Source organism: Syngnathus leptorhynchus, chromosome 13 (assembly GCF_054491065.1).
Source record: "Syngnathus leptorhynchus isolate UIUO chromosome 13, UIUO_Slep, whole genome shotgun sequence".
Taxonomy (NCBI): Eukaryota; Metazoa; Chordata; class Actinopteri; order Syngnathiformes; family Syngnathidae; genus Syngnathus; species Syngnathus leptorhynchus.
Window position 1 is genome coordinate 4,159,961 of NC_141207.1, and position 17,921 is coordinate 4,177,881.

The 17,921-nt window shown below is 40.8% G+C and overlaps 1 protein-coding gene across 1 annotated transcript in view; it reads right to left on the bottom strand.

Annotated features, from left to right (window-relative positions):
* Window positions 1-11,470: 11,470 nt before the first annotated feature.
* ttll7 (tubulin tyrosine ligase-like family, member 7) overlaps window positions 11,471-17,921 on the bottom strand; it is a 39,658-nt gene continuing 33,207 nt past the window's right edge. Inside the window, exons 19-22 of the mRNA XM_085928359.1 lie at window positions 17,223-17,396; window positions 16,116-16,222; window positions 13,183-13,287; window positions 11,471-12,938 (exon numbers count right to left, since the gene is read on the bottom strand). Of these exons, the coding sequence (XP_085784485.1) occupies window positions 13,205-13,287; window positions 16,116-16,222; window positions 17,223-17,396 (364 nt within the window). The 3' untranslated portion in view covers window positions 11,471-12,938; window positions 13,183-13,204. The remainder of the gene's footprint in view (window positions 12,939-13,182; window positions 13,288-16,115; window positions 16,223-17,222; window positions 17,397-17,921) is intronic.

Genomic DNA, 17,921 nt, shown 5'->3' on the forward strand with positions numbered 1-17,921 from the left:
GAGTTTGCACGCTGCTTCTAGCCTCAATCATCTATCATGTCATATGAGACCTGACTGAAGGATCTCATAGAGAAATCAGCAGGTTTTAGTGTGAGCTGCTGTGGCGCTAATCCCCCCCAAGACTTTGCTTTATTACCTCCTCCAGTCCAATAATGATGCTAAGACTCAGAGCTGCCGTGGTTTGTCATGCTTCAGCTCCACAGTCAACTTGCATAAGGAGAACAACAAAATAGGCCACTGCATGACTGCGCTTAACTTTCCCATACTAAAAAGATAAAAAGATAACTACTTTGATACCTAGAAAGAGGAAATAATTATTGCCGCAAGATATTATATCGTATTTTTCCTTTATTTTCACTATGGGCAGAGGTTGGGAGTGGCCTGCTGTCAGGTTGTGAGCAGTGAATCAATTTATATGACCGGTGCAACTCCTTCAACACACCACAAAACTCAGCTGTTTAGTTTCTTGAATTTTTTTTAAGGTGATAAAATACGTTGCCTTTGAAGATCCAACAGATAACAGAGACTACCTGTTTCATCATCGTTTGTTGCCTGTTGCATTTGAACAATTGTTGAACTAACATGAGTAAATTGTGAACACACGGGAGGGAATGACTCTTCACAGCAGCAGTTGACAGTTTTGTCAACAGTTTTGAATGGCAGATGATGGATGTCTTCAGATGTATGAGGTGTTTAGATCTTGGAAAGAAAATCAAGTGACAACGCAATGGGTACTGGGTAACATCGTTTTACGCAACAGATGAGGATGGTAAAAAGAAAAATGTTTCACTTGAGTCGAATGAATTTGTAAGCTAAATGAAATGTTGCCATTTGACTCTACTGAGACACCATATTTAATATACTACATCTTTTTTATTATTTAGGGATCATGTTTTCCCTTCTCTTTCTATCTGTTTTGCCATCTTTGTCCTCCAATTGTTTTGTGTGTTGTTGTCTAGAATCTCCCCGTGTGGGATAAACAAAGGAACATCTTATCTTAAATATTGTCGGATGTCTGCATACATTGTTGTTCTCTAAAAACCATGCCTTTTTAGTTTAATGAAACTTCTGTGGAAATGGAAACTCTGACTTGTATTAATTGAGTGAACATTTTGGCAAACTAGTTGATGAAGAGCAGATTATGATATGAATCTGAAAAATCCTCCAAATGATCACTTTGCATGATGTTATGCCAAACAAACACACAAGAGCATGTTAATGCAAACCAAATGTGAGCACAGCAAGATGATTTGAAGTTAAAGTGAGCACAACATTCCGGATTCTTATTTCTTATAAGATGAAATAACAATGATGCAAACCTATTTTTTTTATTTTAGGAAAAGGGATTTATCATTCTATGTGCCCAATGATAATTAACAAAAAGTGAAGTTGCAGTTTTTGACAGGGTGGTCGCTTCTTTGTCTAAATTTCCCATGTCACACCAACTCATGCTCTTCAGTTGAGTTTGTAAGAGCGCTACATGAACACACACACATAACATAAACAGTCACGATTTGGGTTCAACAGTTCACACGGCCACCTTGTGAACTAGCACTCAACCCCCATCAGCGATGCCTGGACCCTCCTGAGCAAAGGGAGGACTGAAATGAAATAATAAATATGCACGCTATGACTCCCACTTTCCCACTTTGACCCCTCTCAGGACCCGTTAAACCGAGCAGGAAGAGCCAGTAAGGGGTATGGAGTGAGAGGATGTAAAGGGGAAGAGGTCTATACACTGCACAGGTGACCCAGGAAATTCCTCATAAAGGAGGAGACCATAGAACTGCATCAATGGGGTTTGAAGAGTCGTGGTAAAAAACATTCAAAACATAAAAGTGGAATCTCCACTAAGCTGTTGTGAGCTACCCTAAGCTTGGCAGCTTGCAGAGGATGGGGGGGGAAAAAAAGCAAGGTGCTGATCCTGTGTAAAAACACAAGGGAGGTGAGCTGTAAAATTAGAAAAGCAAGAGAGAATTGTATTTTCATAAACATAAGCTCTGAAGATCCACTAATATTTTGCAATATACGCTTTTTACACACTTGAGTTGGAAGAGGAGCTTAAGCGCCATCCTCTTGATATCGTGTTACATCATCACTCTTTCACCCAATTCTTGTATATTATCTCAAACAAGTGATAGATGTCCTCTGCTTTTTGATCCTCCAGTGTGTCCTTGACCCAAAACAGGACGCCAAAAGGAGTGACGTCTGCAGGTCCAGATGCTGCGGCCTGTGAAAACACGGCGTGGGCGAGCCCCCGCTCTCTCTAGGCTGGAGTTCAGTGCTGTTATAACATTTGGAGGACAGGCCCGGCCGCTGAGGGTCTACAGCTGTGGCACATGTGAGGGAGAAGGAGAGTGTAGAAAAGCTTGAAGGAACGTTGATAAATGGAAGGATTAAAGGTCATTGTTGAGACTTTGTTGGCTCTATTTGCGTAACCTTTTATGCATACTGTAAATGTATGGGCTGCTTATAGGTATGTGTGTGTAGATTTGTAGGAGTGACTGGAAGGTTGGTGGAATTGAAAATATGCCTGTTATTGTAGCAGAAAGGACTCAGTCACCATAGTGTGAAAATAAATGTGAGTATAAAAGCATGGTAGGAATGTACAGAGATTATGATGATATTCTCTGGGTGGAATATGTTTGAGTTTGACAAGTTTTATTTTTTTGAATTTTTTGAATGATTACAATGGTTGAAAATTATGAATGTATGACAAGCGGGATCGATGGATGGATTTTTTTGCGATGACCACTTCAACCTACTATATTTTAATGTTGGTCATTATAGTGGTAGACCAGAGTTGTAGAAGCAATAATTTTTTTTAGATAATAATAGATATAAAAACTTTGAGCTCCACTGTTTTAAAATTACTTTAGAATAGGATGAATGATACTTTTTTTTTTTAATCAGTCTTCATTTCTTTACATTTTAAATCTTCAACCCTAAGGTGTCATTTTAGCATTTATTGGATTGAATAAACACAAACATCAGAACACCTCAAGTGAATGTTAAAACAAAACCACACTGTTTTAATGTAATCAGCCTGCTAGGATAGCCGGGTAGACGGACAAACAAACAGTTTGATTACATTTATGGATAACTGTCCTTTACTGTACCTGCCTTTGCCAAAATAGCCTCTCTGGGACATGCTTCAGTACCCCACACAGTTTTAAAACAGCCTGTTATGGGGTTGCGAGGGGCATCGTTTGTTTTCGTGTCCCAGCAGGAGGGCAGATGGGTGTCAACCTGGGTCAGGGCATGGCAACGCTTTGTGGGAGTACTTTGACAGAAAGGCGTGGCCTCTCCAGACCCCACAGAATGCCGCTTCGATAAAGCCCAGTCAAACGCCGAACTGTGTTTGTATATCCTTTATAGAGGACAGCCAAAACAAATATAGTTTAGATTGTTTGTGGTGTACTTTGAAAGGAGTTTCCCTCTGTCCATCCATTTTTCTTTAGTCCTTGTCCTCATTAGGGTTACGGGTCAACTGCAGCCAATCCGCTTGCTGGGAAAAAGGCAGACTTAACAGCAGTTGTGACGTCAGATATCAAAACAGGGTCATTTTTATTTCTTACATTTGAATGAATGACAAAAAAATGGACTCCAGCACCAATGATACCTTTCTCAAAAGGGAAATTCAGCACCACTAAGGGTTTATCTCTACACGTGCCAGCGAGTTGCCAAAAGGGTTATATTATCTATTCAACCCGCTATTTGGAATGTTAGTAAAGCGGGCTTAAAATGAGAAGCAGAGGGGAAAAGAAAATCATTTATTCATTCACGGGCCAAAGAGGCCAAGATTTACTGGAACAGAAAGAGGCTTCCCTTAAATCTTTGGGAGCAGAGAATTATCCGGAATATCTCGGTTTGAGGAATTAAAGTTGAGCCCATCCTAATCAATGTGCTGAATAGATGATGTATCATTTTACTTTTGTCCATATTCTCTAAATTTGATTGAGTAGACTTCCTCTTTACTTCCTCAGACATGAAAAAAGTGTACAAATATATCGTACATTTTAATGAGTATATCTCCAGAGGTCAACTTTGTAACAGGACTTGGCATCACGCTCATGTATATTTTTATAAATATATATGACCCACTGTGCTAGTTCAGTCGGCCATAAAAGTATTTTTAATCACTTATGAGCTGTACTATACGACAAATATGATAGATGAGGAAAATCACATGGAACTTGTATCAGGAGAACTAAGAGGATATGAATAATATTCCTTGGGAGGAGAATGATCGCTAAGGATGTAATTAAATCTCATTATTTATGAGGTCTTGGCATTGTATGGGGGCTAGATCAAGGCCAGTTTACTCGTCAGCCTTTAGAGGAACATAAGAGAACTTGGCTGAGATGGCTCTTGCAGATGCGACCATGTGGTCTTTGTATCAGTGTGACTTAAAAAAAAAAAGCAAATCTGAAATTTTATATTTATTTTCAGGAAGTGGCTATTCCACTATGGTCTCAGCAAGGCTCCTCAGGTATAATTTAAGTGTGTGCCCGCTAATACGTGGCAAATGGTTGGCACCTCATTAATCATGCCTTCTGTCTCTGATCAGTTTTTTTTTTCTTTAAAATCAAATTACACATAGTAAGTCGAGGCCTGAGCATTTCCCAAATTGTTTTATACAGGTGACTCATACTGACAATTTTAACAAATATGACAAGAAAAAGAGCAAAATATAAAATTCATTATCGCCGCCGATCCAAAGTTTCATAGAAACGTGGTATATAGTTTTAATAGTATCCCGCTAAATAATAAAGTTGCGTTAAGAAGAGAATACTATTCTTGCAAAAGTGAAAGAGGAGACCTCAGTGTCTCGGGCTCCCAGGCAGCATTACAACTATTTGTCATGCCAAAGTGATGGAGAACCCAAAAAAAAAAAAGATGATTCACTGTGACAAGTGCAGTGTTTCAAACCACCTATTTCTGTCCATCCCTGCCACAGTGTGTTTCTTAGTTTGACTGACACTGTCAACCAACACGCCACTGCACAAAATGACACCTGGCAGACGTCTTCCAGCTGGCATCAAAATCATAATCCTGTCACCTTGAGGAAAGTGGATGCAGTGTGAACGTTACTATAGCAACAGCTAACATTTGGCATGAAGCACTGACATTTTTTTTTCCCCCCCACTCTGCCTTTCCAGCGCCTAGTTGATAATCACTCCAGGCTTTAGGTGCTCTGCCACACTGAGTCAAACATATTGTCCACATGTGCCATGTGAGGATTTGTTCACATAACACATATTTTGCGGCAATAAAAAGTGTTCAAAAAGCAAATGTCGGCACCACCTGGCTACAGACTGGCCACGGTTTTACATACACCTGCACAACCCATTAAGATCTATTATGAGTTGTGTCATTAAAGACGTCAGGTATTATTCTTGAATTGTATTGGAGTTTGGGAAAAGAACATTCTCTGGCACCCTTGGAGTGTGCTCACGTATTCTCTTTGTGTCTTTCACAAACTTTTGGTATTTGCCTTTAATTGTGATTCCATTCGCAAGGACAAAAGGAGATAATAGAGAAAAAGATTGGGGTTAATTAGCCCTCATTGCTTGCATTTGTTCATGTTCAAAGCCACTTTCCCTTTTTTTTTCTTTTACTTTCCATCATCACGGGGGTTTGTAGACCCACAGTTTGGATCATGTAGGATAGAAATGACGACTCATCTCAATTTCAAAAATACTTCATCTCCACATTGTGGACAATCATTCAATAATGACATTTTATTATGTAGGCCAAGTAGACTTGCAGGCATTGAAGACTGAATTGAATGAGACAGGATACAAGAAATTTATTAAGGGAAAAAAATGCTTTGGCCGAACACCTGTTTCCTGTATGTGACTGTAATATATGATGTCATCTGTGGGACGGGAATTTTAAACTGCAGAATTCTGCTGGATCTGCTATTCAAAATATAATAGCAGTCAAAAACAGTATGGCGTCACACACAGACACGTGTGATTGAGGTGGAAGGCTGTCTACATTTCCCCGCTTCACAGATGTGCTCTCCCTGGCTAACATTACATCATCTTTCCATGGAGAACTGCTTGCAGTTTATTTGAGACTTTTTGACAATGTGCTTAGATTCCACCAAGCTCACTTCCTGATTTTAATGGGAATGCCGCAGCTTTCTTCTTGTTGATTGAAATTTATTTATTTCGTATTTTTTAAGTTATTATCACTTCTCCTAAACCATTATTCTATTATTCATTATTCTAATTTTTTTTCTTTTGAAAGATTATAATTCATTTTTTTTTTTATTCAAATATTTCTTCTTGTTGGCTCCTACCTGAAGATAAAATAGTTTTTTTTATTTAATCATCATCATGTTTGAAAGCGTTGTGAGACATTCCTATTATATAATCGTGTAGACAAGCCGCAGCAATTGACCTCAAATGGAAACTCTCCAAATAAACAGTATAGGTCAAGAACATTTTGAGACATGATCTTAAAGAACTTTACAAGGTTTTGTGGTTTTTTTTTTTTTCCATTCTACAGTGTAGGACAAGCGTCCTGATAATTTCTATTCAGAACGCGTGTATGATGTAGCCGTTGGCATCAGGTTCAAGGATGAGTCTGTGCAAGGCTCGAGATGCAAATACACCCCATTCTGAGAGGCCAATTATTTCTCGACTCAAAGGCTGCAAGAATGTTCGTCTAATTATGGAGGAGCTCGCTCAGTCGTTCGGCAGGCTGAAAAGCTGCAGCTACTTGAAAACAATTTGCTCCTGTTGAGTACCTAGAGTAATTAACGACGGCCTTAGTATTGAGAGAAAGTTTGTTTTTTAAGTCATTCAGTTGCTTGTCGTGAGCTACTTTGATTTATCACCTCAACTTCAAAAGTGTTTGCAGCCGAACGCAAGACGAGCTGAACTGTTGCTATAGGAAACCTTTGAGGGACCTTGAGTGGCTCATCTTCCGTTTGCCGCTTCTTAAAAAATGTCATCCTGAAAACAATTGGCTTCCTTTGACATAATTGTAGAAAGATAACAGCTATATTTACTGAAGTGTTTTCATGCATTACCGCACCACCGATGAAACACAAACATCGATTTGCCTAAATACACAATGCACAGGGAAAACAACCACAGAAAAGAACACATTTACTTTTAAAATAAAAGCATGTGACACACAGAAAATCTCTTCTCAATACATACTCTTCACCCTTTTAGGCTTTCATAAAATTAATGTATTCAGATTGAGTTGGAGAGGTCACATGGATGAAATCAGTCAACAATAAAAGTGGAATTTACAACAAATTCAGCATACTGCAGATATGTCTAAGTTTACCTCCCCCTTTGGCCATTTGTAGTACGCTTTTCCTTCTCTCGCCTCGAAGCCTGGACAGCCAAAGCAGAAAGGTCATCATCACTACTGACCTGTGTCTGGCTTATTGTTGCTGGGTAATAAATTAGGCAAAATGGACCTCAACCGCCATAACAAAGACAGTCCAATAGCCAAATTGGAGTCACGAAGGAAAAGAAAGAATTGCGGTCATATGAGAGGTAAAAAAAAAAAAAAGCTGCCAGGCACGGGGGGTTCACAAGGTCATCGTGTTTAAATTCCTCTTGGTTTTTGATGAGGAATGAGGTCATAGCATCGAGATGACTGGCTCCAGAGACTGAGCTGTGGTTTTTCTTCAATGTGCCTCTAACCTCCTCCGTCCGTGTAAGGGCAAAGACCAGCTCAGCCACAGGTTGCTCTCTGGGATTCATCACAGTTGAAGTGAAGATTGGTGATGAGAAATTTGACAAGTTGGTATGGCAACAGCCTAGCGAGTGAAATAAAAAGAGTATTGCTCCATAATGGCTCCAAATGTTCACTCAGATCATTCACTGCAGCCTGCTGAATTATGTTCACCTGTGTGTTGGGAAGACATCGGGTCAATCTAATTGGATACGTGGTTTCCTCCGTTGTGTTGGTGAAGAAGTCCGACATTGGCGATCCAATGAGAGATTGAGGCTATTATCACTCAGCTTGCAAGAGGTGTGAAAATAGCCTGGCAAATATTTGTGAGCTGAACAAGAAAAAGAACTCAACCATTTGTTGTGTATCTTCGTGACAGAACATTTTATTCCGCAATAGTTCTTTTATGAAGCTGAGTGGTAAGTGCTCTGCATTTTCTGTTCCTGTCCTTACTGATGCTCAGAGGTAGTCAGAATGAGCCACTGACTTCTCCTCCTGTCTGCTGGGCTGCCCGGAGGGGTTGTATTGATAATATCCCAGACTGCGAGGTTCAATGCATCCCCTGGGCTCTCAGAACCAAATGGAGGAAGAGTCCCTGGACACTCTTTTTGCTCCATAGCCCCACTGCGCAGAAGAAAGGAAGCAGGTACACACACTCAACATGTTGCACACACCTCATTTATTCTCATTGCGAGTCCTCCTACACTCACTCGCTGCAAGAGCAATGATCACAGGGTGAAAGGATGGACAGTCAGGTTGTCTCCCATCATATGCGATAATCCTGCCAGTGGAGGCAAAGCTCTGCTCTTACCGCCGAATCTTGTTAGGTGGGCAGATGGAAGCGAAAGTGACTTCCTGCCATACGGTCCCTCACATTAATATCTTTGCTGCTTGCCTTTATTTGTCACATGCATGTGCACACACACACGTACAGTGAATGACAACCATATGCAGAGCTGTGCTCGTCTACAACCCCCTGCGGTTGGTGCGGTCTTTCGGTGTCAAGACTAAGGTCATTGCTTGAAAGTGATGCAGTTAAGTCTGATCCTTGAAGGTGGGGGTCAAAAACACCATCAAAGTCAGTCAAGTGAGTTTATGGGTGGAATACTGACTCGTTGAAAGCTAAGTGTGTGTGGTTATTACATCTAGAGATCTTGAGTGAACGAATTAACAATTATGATTTGTGGCATTTTTAAGAGCAATTTTGTTTTCAATAAGTGAATAGATGTTTTAATCACATTTGACAGTAAACAATTAAATGTACGCCAGAGTAGAGAAGATGACTATTTCTGGATATGAGCCGGCTGATATTTTTTCCACAGAGAAAAGACAATTTGACAGACAAGCATTATGAGTTACAAGCATGGTCATAGAAAAAATAGATAAATTTAGACCTCATGGATGCACAACGGTACACTGGTCAGCATGTCCGCCTCACAGTTCAGAGAGTGTGGGTTCAATTCCACCTCTGGCCTTTCCTGTGTGGAGTTTGCATGTTCTCCCTGTGCCTGCGTGGGTTTTCTCTGGGTTTTCTTCCTCGCACTTCCCAAAAAAAAACATGCATGGTAGGCTGATTTTGCACTCCAAATTGCCCGTAGGTGCGAGTGCGTATGATTGTTCGTCTCTGTGTGACCTGTGATTGGCTGGCAACCGGTTCAGGGTGTCCCTCGCCTACTGCCCAATGACGGTCGGGATAAGCTCCAGCACGCCCGTGACCCCAGTGGGGACCAAGCGGTACAGAAAATGGATGGATAGATCATAGGAACACATTGAATAGGAGTCCAATTATGAGAAGAATAGCAGAAATTTGAATAATAAACTTTATTTAATGATATTATTTTTGATCGTATACTGCAAGTATGTTTAATGCACATGTTCACGTAAAATATGATTATATACAAATAAATGATCATCAGTGTACTCGCTGTTTTACCAAAGATCCCATCGTTTGTTTTGTTTACATTTGTCCACAAATGTGTGCATTAAACAACTATTCAGTAATTATGGTTGGGCCTTATAAATATTTAAATTGAATATTAACAGCTAAACAAAAAAGGCATTCACTTTAATATTTTCTCGTAAATCTTTGCATACATTTGCATGGGTAGTTGCTTGAATGCATATGGTAGCAAAGCGTTCTTGGTAAATAACCTGAGCTCCTGACTGAGCGAGTCTTGTGGCTCCTCAGCGTGCAAGTGTTTATGTGTTGGTTTATGTGTCAGTACGAAGCGGGACGCCCGCTGAGAGCAAAGATGCTTGTAAAACAGGCAACACATATAATTGTACTGCAGCGGGTGTCACTGAACGCGTCCCTTGGTGAATGCACATAAGGCACACAAATGTCAGCGCAGCCAAGCAGCAGGTTATGTGAAGCCTTAAAAAATACTAACTACAATAGCACTCAGTGGAGCGCCTGACACTGCCAAGATTGAGCTCAACTAAACAAGAGTAATATTTAAAATATAGATAAAAATGAATCAAGTGCAGTGTGTTTGTCACTGCAACTTTATGCAGTATATAGCAATGATTTTTATTCTTCTCCATCCATCCATCCATCCATCCATCCATCCATCCATCCATCCATCCACTCAAAAAGGCAAAGGGGAAGGATGAATTTATTTTGCAGAAATGACAGAAAAATATGGAGGTCCAGTTTTTGGCGTTGTCTGTCCATGTCATGATTTGTAATGTTGACAGTACAAATCATTTCACTTTCCTGTGTTGTCATTTAGTTTTGCTTTGTTATTCTATGACTTCCCTGTCTGCTAATTGTGTCTTTCTTGACAGTATGTTTGTCACCATTTTCTTTAAGTCAGTCTTGGATACAATCTGCACAAACTGGATAAAAAAAACTAACACTCCCAAAGGAGAAAAAGAAAAACTATGCTTATAGACCATGCGCAGCCCATTTTAGTGGGAACTGATGGACCCCCTAAAATAAATTCAAGGACCTTGCTTAATCTCAAAATTTCACCCCTCACACAGCTCGCAAACTGGAGAGGTTGGCTTAGGCCCCTAAAACTGTAGTTAAAGCGATTTTGGTTCGTGGCTAGGGAGAGTGAGGAGCGAAAAGGTCAGGATGGAACAGTACAGCCTCATTGCTAGGGGACATAATCTTTGGGCAGCATGCCAGGCTCATAGAACCAGACTGTCAGTCTCTGCTCTGCATGGCTTTGGGAACCTCAAGGTTCTGGCCTGCACCTCTTCTGCTGACAGGAAGTGGAAAGGTTGGCTTGGTCAAAAGGAATTGGATGCTTCTCTGCCATGCAGGTCTATATCTTAGGGAACTGGTAATTGGTGTCAAGGAAGTACATTGACGTGGTGCTTCTCAACTATTCTATCAAAGGTTATTAAAAAGTCTTCTTGGTTCGCTTTGTGTCACAGTCACGTTGTCTTGTCGCTGTTGGGTTTTATCCATGTTCCCGGACATTTTCATAGTTTTTGCTTACTTTGGCTCTTCTGATTTTTGAAGATGTCAATCCTTTGTTTTGCTTTTTTCTTTCCTTTTTATTAAACTACCAAACAAAAGCACTCCTTGCTTGGTTCCCTGCACTTGGTTCCTCAATCCTGTTGTAGTACAGAGAAATGTTCCTGCTTGAGAAGGAAAATATTAGTGATCAAAAATATATATATTTCAAGAATAAAATGTTAATTTATCAAAAACATCACTCTCCTTGATGAAACTCAGAAGAATATTTTTGACTCCAAGAGGTAAAAATGGATAATTGAGGCAATTGTGTTGTTTAAACTTTTTATTGCTTCATAGCATTAAAAATGTCATTCCTCCATTGTAAAAGATGCCTTTAAAATAACACAAGTAGAATTGAGTAAAAAAAACAAAAAACATTGGCATTGTAAATTGATGTATAAGGGGAGGTTATTTTTTTGCAGTTTGAAATAACTTTGCTGTTCTTGTTTTTGGCACACCAAATTAATCTGGACATTGTATATTATCTGATAGGTTTGTGCACAGAGCCTCTAAACTACTTAACATTAAACACCACTCCTCTCCCAAACATAATGGCTTTTTAAACTTCACTGTCCTTCACAAGTTCTATGATGATTTGTGAAATATTAACCTTAACATCATTGAAATAGATGAGCTTTTTACTGGCCCACCCATCCATGCTATCAGTGTTTGGGCTGAAGGTCCCAATCATTCACTGTGCTGTACACAAACAATTTAGACGTGACAGAAAAAGCACACCCTTGGTCATCTTCATCTGTACTTACTAATGACATTTTAAAGGGAATTGTCCAAACAACTAAACGCAACTTCAAGTATTTCAATCCACTTCCTCTGACTCACTGGCAAAAAAAAAACAAAAACAAAAAACAAGCATGCAAACACTTTTGCGATGTGCAACCGTTCGCAAAGTTCTCTTGAACGTGCAGTATTTAGAACTAAGTGTTCTGCAAGATGTTTGGCTCACCGTGTTCTCTTCGTGGCAATTCACTTGCATTCTAAACCTTGTTTAAAATGTCTGCACTTAATATTCCATAAAACATATTTTGTTGAATGGAGGGGCCACTTGTGTAAACTAGGTAATCAATTATTATAAACATAAATACTCTCACTGCAATTATAAAATAAGTTACTTATCTTTAAAAAAAAAAACAGAAGGAAAGCATTTAAAACAGCCAACAAAAAATAAGCATTGTAGTTATCATTCCACAGCTGCATTCTGCGTCAACATTCGTTGTATTCATGGAATATCTGACAAAATAAATAGATAGGTAAATAAATAAAATCCTTGCATTGGTATTTTGTTGTTGTTTTACAGTACCATGAGTTTTAGCTGGACAGTGAGTTGTTAGAATAGAGCAATTACAATGTGAGCGGCAAGACCAGTCCACTGTCTTCTATTATGGGGGATGAAGGCAAAGTTGAGGAGGTTCTGATGGCAGCGTCAAAATTAATCAACGCGATGGCCGTCCCAATTCCCCTGTTGGTCGGACCCGGGGCAATAGACCACGGTGGGTCTCCATCAGGTGTCCAGAGCGATTAAGAGTCATGAGCCTTATTGGGAGTTTGGCTGGAAGAAAGTCATAGGAGGCAGACTGAGGTCAAAAGGTGAAGGTCTCCGAAACCGGCATTGCTATGGTGACCTCAGAAGTGTCCCATCTTGGCGGCGTAAAGGCTGCGTGAGCGAGGCGCGACTGAGGAGAAGCGGCCAAAGCTGGACAAAGGCCACTTCATGATGAACTGGGAGGTCACTGGCAGGAGATACCTGGACAGACGGAGCCATGGAGGTACAAGGGGACAGGATGAACATAATGAGAGGATTAGAGATACGAGGAGTCAAGCTTTAGAGGTCAGGATGCTCAGCACTGACATCCAACCAAGTATTATTATTACGATATTCTCAATCTTCTTACTTTTGACACTCTTTTGCTTACGTGCATTTGAAATTGAGAGGGCAATTTTAAGTGGCATGCTTAATTTCCTACATATCATGAACGGAAGATCCTCACCTATCATTCCGCGGCACAGACGTCAGAACCTTTCTAAGACTTTTTTATGACACCTTCCACCGAGACAGAGCAGTGAGGCAGCTCCTGCTAACAGCGTTCCAGTACCTGAGAATGAGACCAGCGTCAGGTTGAGATAAGAGTCAGGAAGGCCTGAACCTTCCCGCTATCCTCCTCAGTTACTGGAAATGAGTCAGATATGGTTGTCAAAGCAATGTCAGATGAGATGATTAAATCCCGGCTATGGTTCGCTGAAGGTTATTCCAAATGTCAGGGTAATCAGACAAGATGACACAGTGGCAAGGTGGAATTCTTCCAGATGGTTCATTTGGAAGAATGCCTAACATTTGATATCGCATTTGATATCTGTGACATAGCTGCATCATCTATAACTGAAGGACCTAAAAACCTCATGTAGTTGGAAAAAAAAAAAAATACAATTCACAAAAGAGAAGGTTCAATCTGTCAGTCTAATCAAAGGGGAGTCGTTTAGGATTGTACTTTGAAGAAGAATGGTCTTTTTTTTAAGCTGGTGAACAGAGAACACCAATTTTTCTCTGACAGCTCTCTTTCTTTGCCAAATAGTTTTCAGACAAATTAGCTGGGCATCTTCTAATGTTGACCAGGAAAAAAAACTATGTCGCTGAGGATGTTCACTGCAGCCTCAGACCCAAGAGAGGGATCGAAATTAACTTCACTTGAAACATCGAGTGTCCTTGAAACGGTTTCAAGTGGGCTGTAGGTATCCTTTCAGCACATCCTCCACTATGATTGGACTCCATGAACAGCAGTCTAGTTCATATGAAACGGAAAAAAGGCTTTTTTTTGTGATTTAATACACCTATGAACTGCTTGATCACCGTTGCTGTGATTACTTTCTTCTGAAATCCAAGCCAGGCATGTCAATATGAAAAAAAAAAGGTCAAATATTGAATACCCATGGGGGTGAGTGTATTTTCACTGCTCCTCGTCTCCTATTCACTTTGAGCTTATTCTGCCCAGAGAAGGAATCACAGTATTGGCAGTCGTGCATATCTGACATCCATGCAGTCCTCTGTCACTGCTGGGTACATTTAATTGGAGCCTCATTCGTCATCTTCCAGGTCCATCCTTACTTTGATCGTGAAGATCGCGGTAACAACGCTCTGCTGTCTCGAAAGCCGGGGGGAGGCTTGCTCATGCACTTCTAGTTTCATCTATCAGCTGAGAGAAAAATCTACTCTTTCAGCTCCATATCTTGCACTCACATTTAAACAGTAAGGACTGACAGGCCTTCCACACCACTCCACGCAACTGCCATGCTGCGTTAAGAGGTCCAACGAACAGATTTACCGTCATGAAGGATAAATGGGGTGGCTGCTATGATAGCTGACGCAATCATAGGCCAAGTGGTACAAAGCAGCTTGAAGGTTATCTGCGGCACATATTCGACTCGACACCCCAATTAACCCTAATTACTTCTCAGACAGATGAAGGTTTCATCGAATCTGAAACTTTTGTCATCACAGTAAAACAAAATGGGGTAGTGGCATATAATTTGGGGTTTAACAAGGAAGTCATTAATGGATCCATTTGGCCCGTTCCTCTTATCTGCCCACACAGGCTCAAGGAGTTTTGCTGTGGCTCACAAGCCTGATGACACACCTGGTCAGGGTACTTGCAGGGAAAGGGTGCTTGAATGAGGAGGCAGGTGTGGTCAACAACAGACAACCTAAAGACCCCGGCAACGGAATCACTTGGCTGTGTGCCGACGTTGGCTTGAATGTTTATTAGTGTGCATGTGTTCATGTGTTTGTGCTCGTACGTTTGTACATCAAAGATGACAACATATTCCCCAGGGGAGTCTGAGAAAGAGATCTGCCGGGCGTTCCGTAACCTGGTCTAAATTGTGGTACGGGTAATAGTAATTTATTGTAGAAGTCACTGTTGGCAGGATATACGTATGCAGTTGCTGCATTTTCATTTTGTTGTCGAATTCAGATTTTTATCCACACGAGAGGCTTGATTCTAATATGATCAAATACAAATTTTTTTTTTGTGCTTTGTGCTGCCATGACATGGATAAAAATGGGGCCAATTGTGAGAACTTCTGGAATTGTAGAAATGTGGTTTGAATCTATCTTGAGTACCTCCTGAGTCATTATTTTTGTTTGCAAGACATTTTAGACAAATGTATACTGCGATCTTGGTGGAAAGGCACTTTTTTTTTTGTTCCAGTATGATTGTGACCAATGCATGAAACTCAATCTTTCACAACAACACAAAAAGGAGGTTATCATGACTGAAAATTAGGGGAAATATTTGTTTCCATCTTAACAGGAATTCATTCGATATATTTTTTTCTGCAAGCCTTTCAAATACAGTGTCATCGCAATATGAGTCAAAAGGATCAACTTAAGTCAAACAACATGGAGCCGATATAAACTAAATACAGACATGGCATTTATAAAAGATCTCAAACGAGATGTACCTCGCAAGTGTATGCTTGGCAAATCGAGTTGGAGGTCAGCCCAGTGACACAAACACTCTTTATTAATATTATTGATGTTGTGCAAAGTGAAGCTTTTATATAAAATGCACCCAGGCAAAGAAGCATTGAGTGAAAAGCTGTGTTTTAACATGTGGCAGCAGGGTGACACACAGCAAGCCAGGCCTAAAGTTTGCATCATCGACAAACTCCAAACACAATCTCAATATGCCTTTCTCTCCTTCCCATCTAATATTGTGCATACAGATTTTGGAATTGATTTCAAAACATATCATATTTCAAATAAACCACCGTTTCAATGCACGAGAAAGGAAGGAGAGGAAACCATGCTAGGCTACTGTTGGTGCTGAGCGGCAGGTGGGCCCAAGCGTCGAGCAGTGACAAGCAGAAGGCAGTGATCAAGGGACTGTGAGGGTTGGGGTTTAGCACATCTAAACCAAGCAGAGACCTGCATTGGGGGACGAAGAGACGGAGGAAGAGGAGGAAGAAGAAGCAGCAGTGACAGCAGCAGAGGTGGAGCCATGGGTAGAGACTGGTCCGGCAGCAAATGGAACGCTTTTTTTCCACATAAACATACAGAAGAAATCAGGAGAGACAAGCACATGCATGCTCGAATAGACTCTCGAGGTTACAACTACTGCAAAAACAGAGAAACACCAGCACGTTTTTTAATGCTTGCATGAGTTATTAAATCCTATTAATCTGTTAACTGTTGATAACTTGTCTTTTTCGTCTATTCTTATGCAGAACTGACGTGGAAAAAAAGAGGCAGCGATATTTGGGTAATCACGCCCTCAGTGGTTGTATGATCCGTTGTATGAACACAAGGCTCACACAGTTCATGAGTTTTTACACTCGGGGTGCTAAGTGATAGCCTGTTAAAATATGTGTGAGAGTTATGAATCATGTAAAACGAGGCCCCGGGAAAAGAGAAGCTCTTGCTCTCCTAGGGTCATTTGCTACACAGGCTCATCTGGGCTCTAATTGAATTAAGCAGGCCTCAGGGGAGGCTCGGGCTAACCTGAGCACTAATCTGTGGACCATTTTTTCCTATTAACAACACACTTACCCTCCCCACTCCCAACTCTCTCCTGTGTGCTGGCCCAAAGCATATGCACTTTAAAAGTTCACTCACTAAACCTGCTGCTTTCCTGCAGGGATCAGTCTGAGAAAGAGAAGAGAATGATATTTGGTGCCCTGTATTAAAACCCATATTGGGATTGGCTTGGAGGCTCTTTGAACAAGAAGGTTGTGGGGAAATTAAAACGTTCAACATTCTCACTCAAGTTTGGCTTTAAGGTGGGCAATGCTTTTTCATGCATTGAGCGATGGTCTTTCCAAAAGTAAAGCTTTTTCATCTTGTGCCAGGATTTTCGCAACCTGAGACCAACTAGTAGATTAGATTTCTTAAATCCTGTCCTATCGAATGTATCCTTTACTATTATCCGGCCACCCAGATGGCTAAATTACTCCACTACATTGGAAACATTATACAATAATAAAGAAACTTCACAGGGATGGTTTCACAGCAAGGCTTTTTTTTTTACCCCCTCACCTGGTGTCATCCCATTCTGGACTGAGCCCGGTCAAAGAGCCCCGGGACTCCGAGACAAACTTGTAGACGACTAATAAACAGTCTCGGCACAGCTGCACCAGCCTGCGGCAGCATTGCAGCTCCTGAGGCGAAACCACCTCACTGCTCTTACTGAAGATGCTCTCCCATGATGAACTAGGAACAAAAAAACAAACAAACAAACACAGTTTGGTTAACAGCTATTACGTCAAATTTATTTTCAGAATTCCATAAATTACATTTCTGGGACTCTCAGTTTCAAAAAGGTCGGTGACCCCCGGTGTACAGTCAAGTATGTATGTACTTTGTGAGTGACTGGAAACCAGTTCAGGTTGTACTCTCAGAGGGTCAACTGGGATATGTTCCAGTTCATCCGATAAGTGGGTCGGTCGGACAGGGATGGCCCCTTTTCGTCACAGCATGCCAGTGCACAAAGCTAGGTTACTTAGTGGTTGGTGCTGAAGGCCCAAATCAAAAACAGATTAACTGGAATGTAAATTGTGATTTCCAACGACACAATCCCCTATCTTGTGAAAAGTCTGTGCAGGTTCATAAAATTTGAAAGGGAGACCTTACTCCAAGCTTCTTATTCACTTCCAGCTATAGTATACTTTAGTCCAAATAGTTTTTTAGTATAAGGCCTGTATTTTCACCCCATGCAGATGCGCAGGAAGGCAGGCA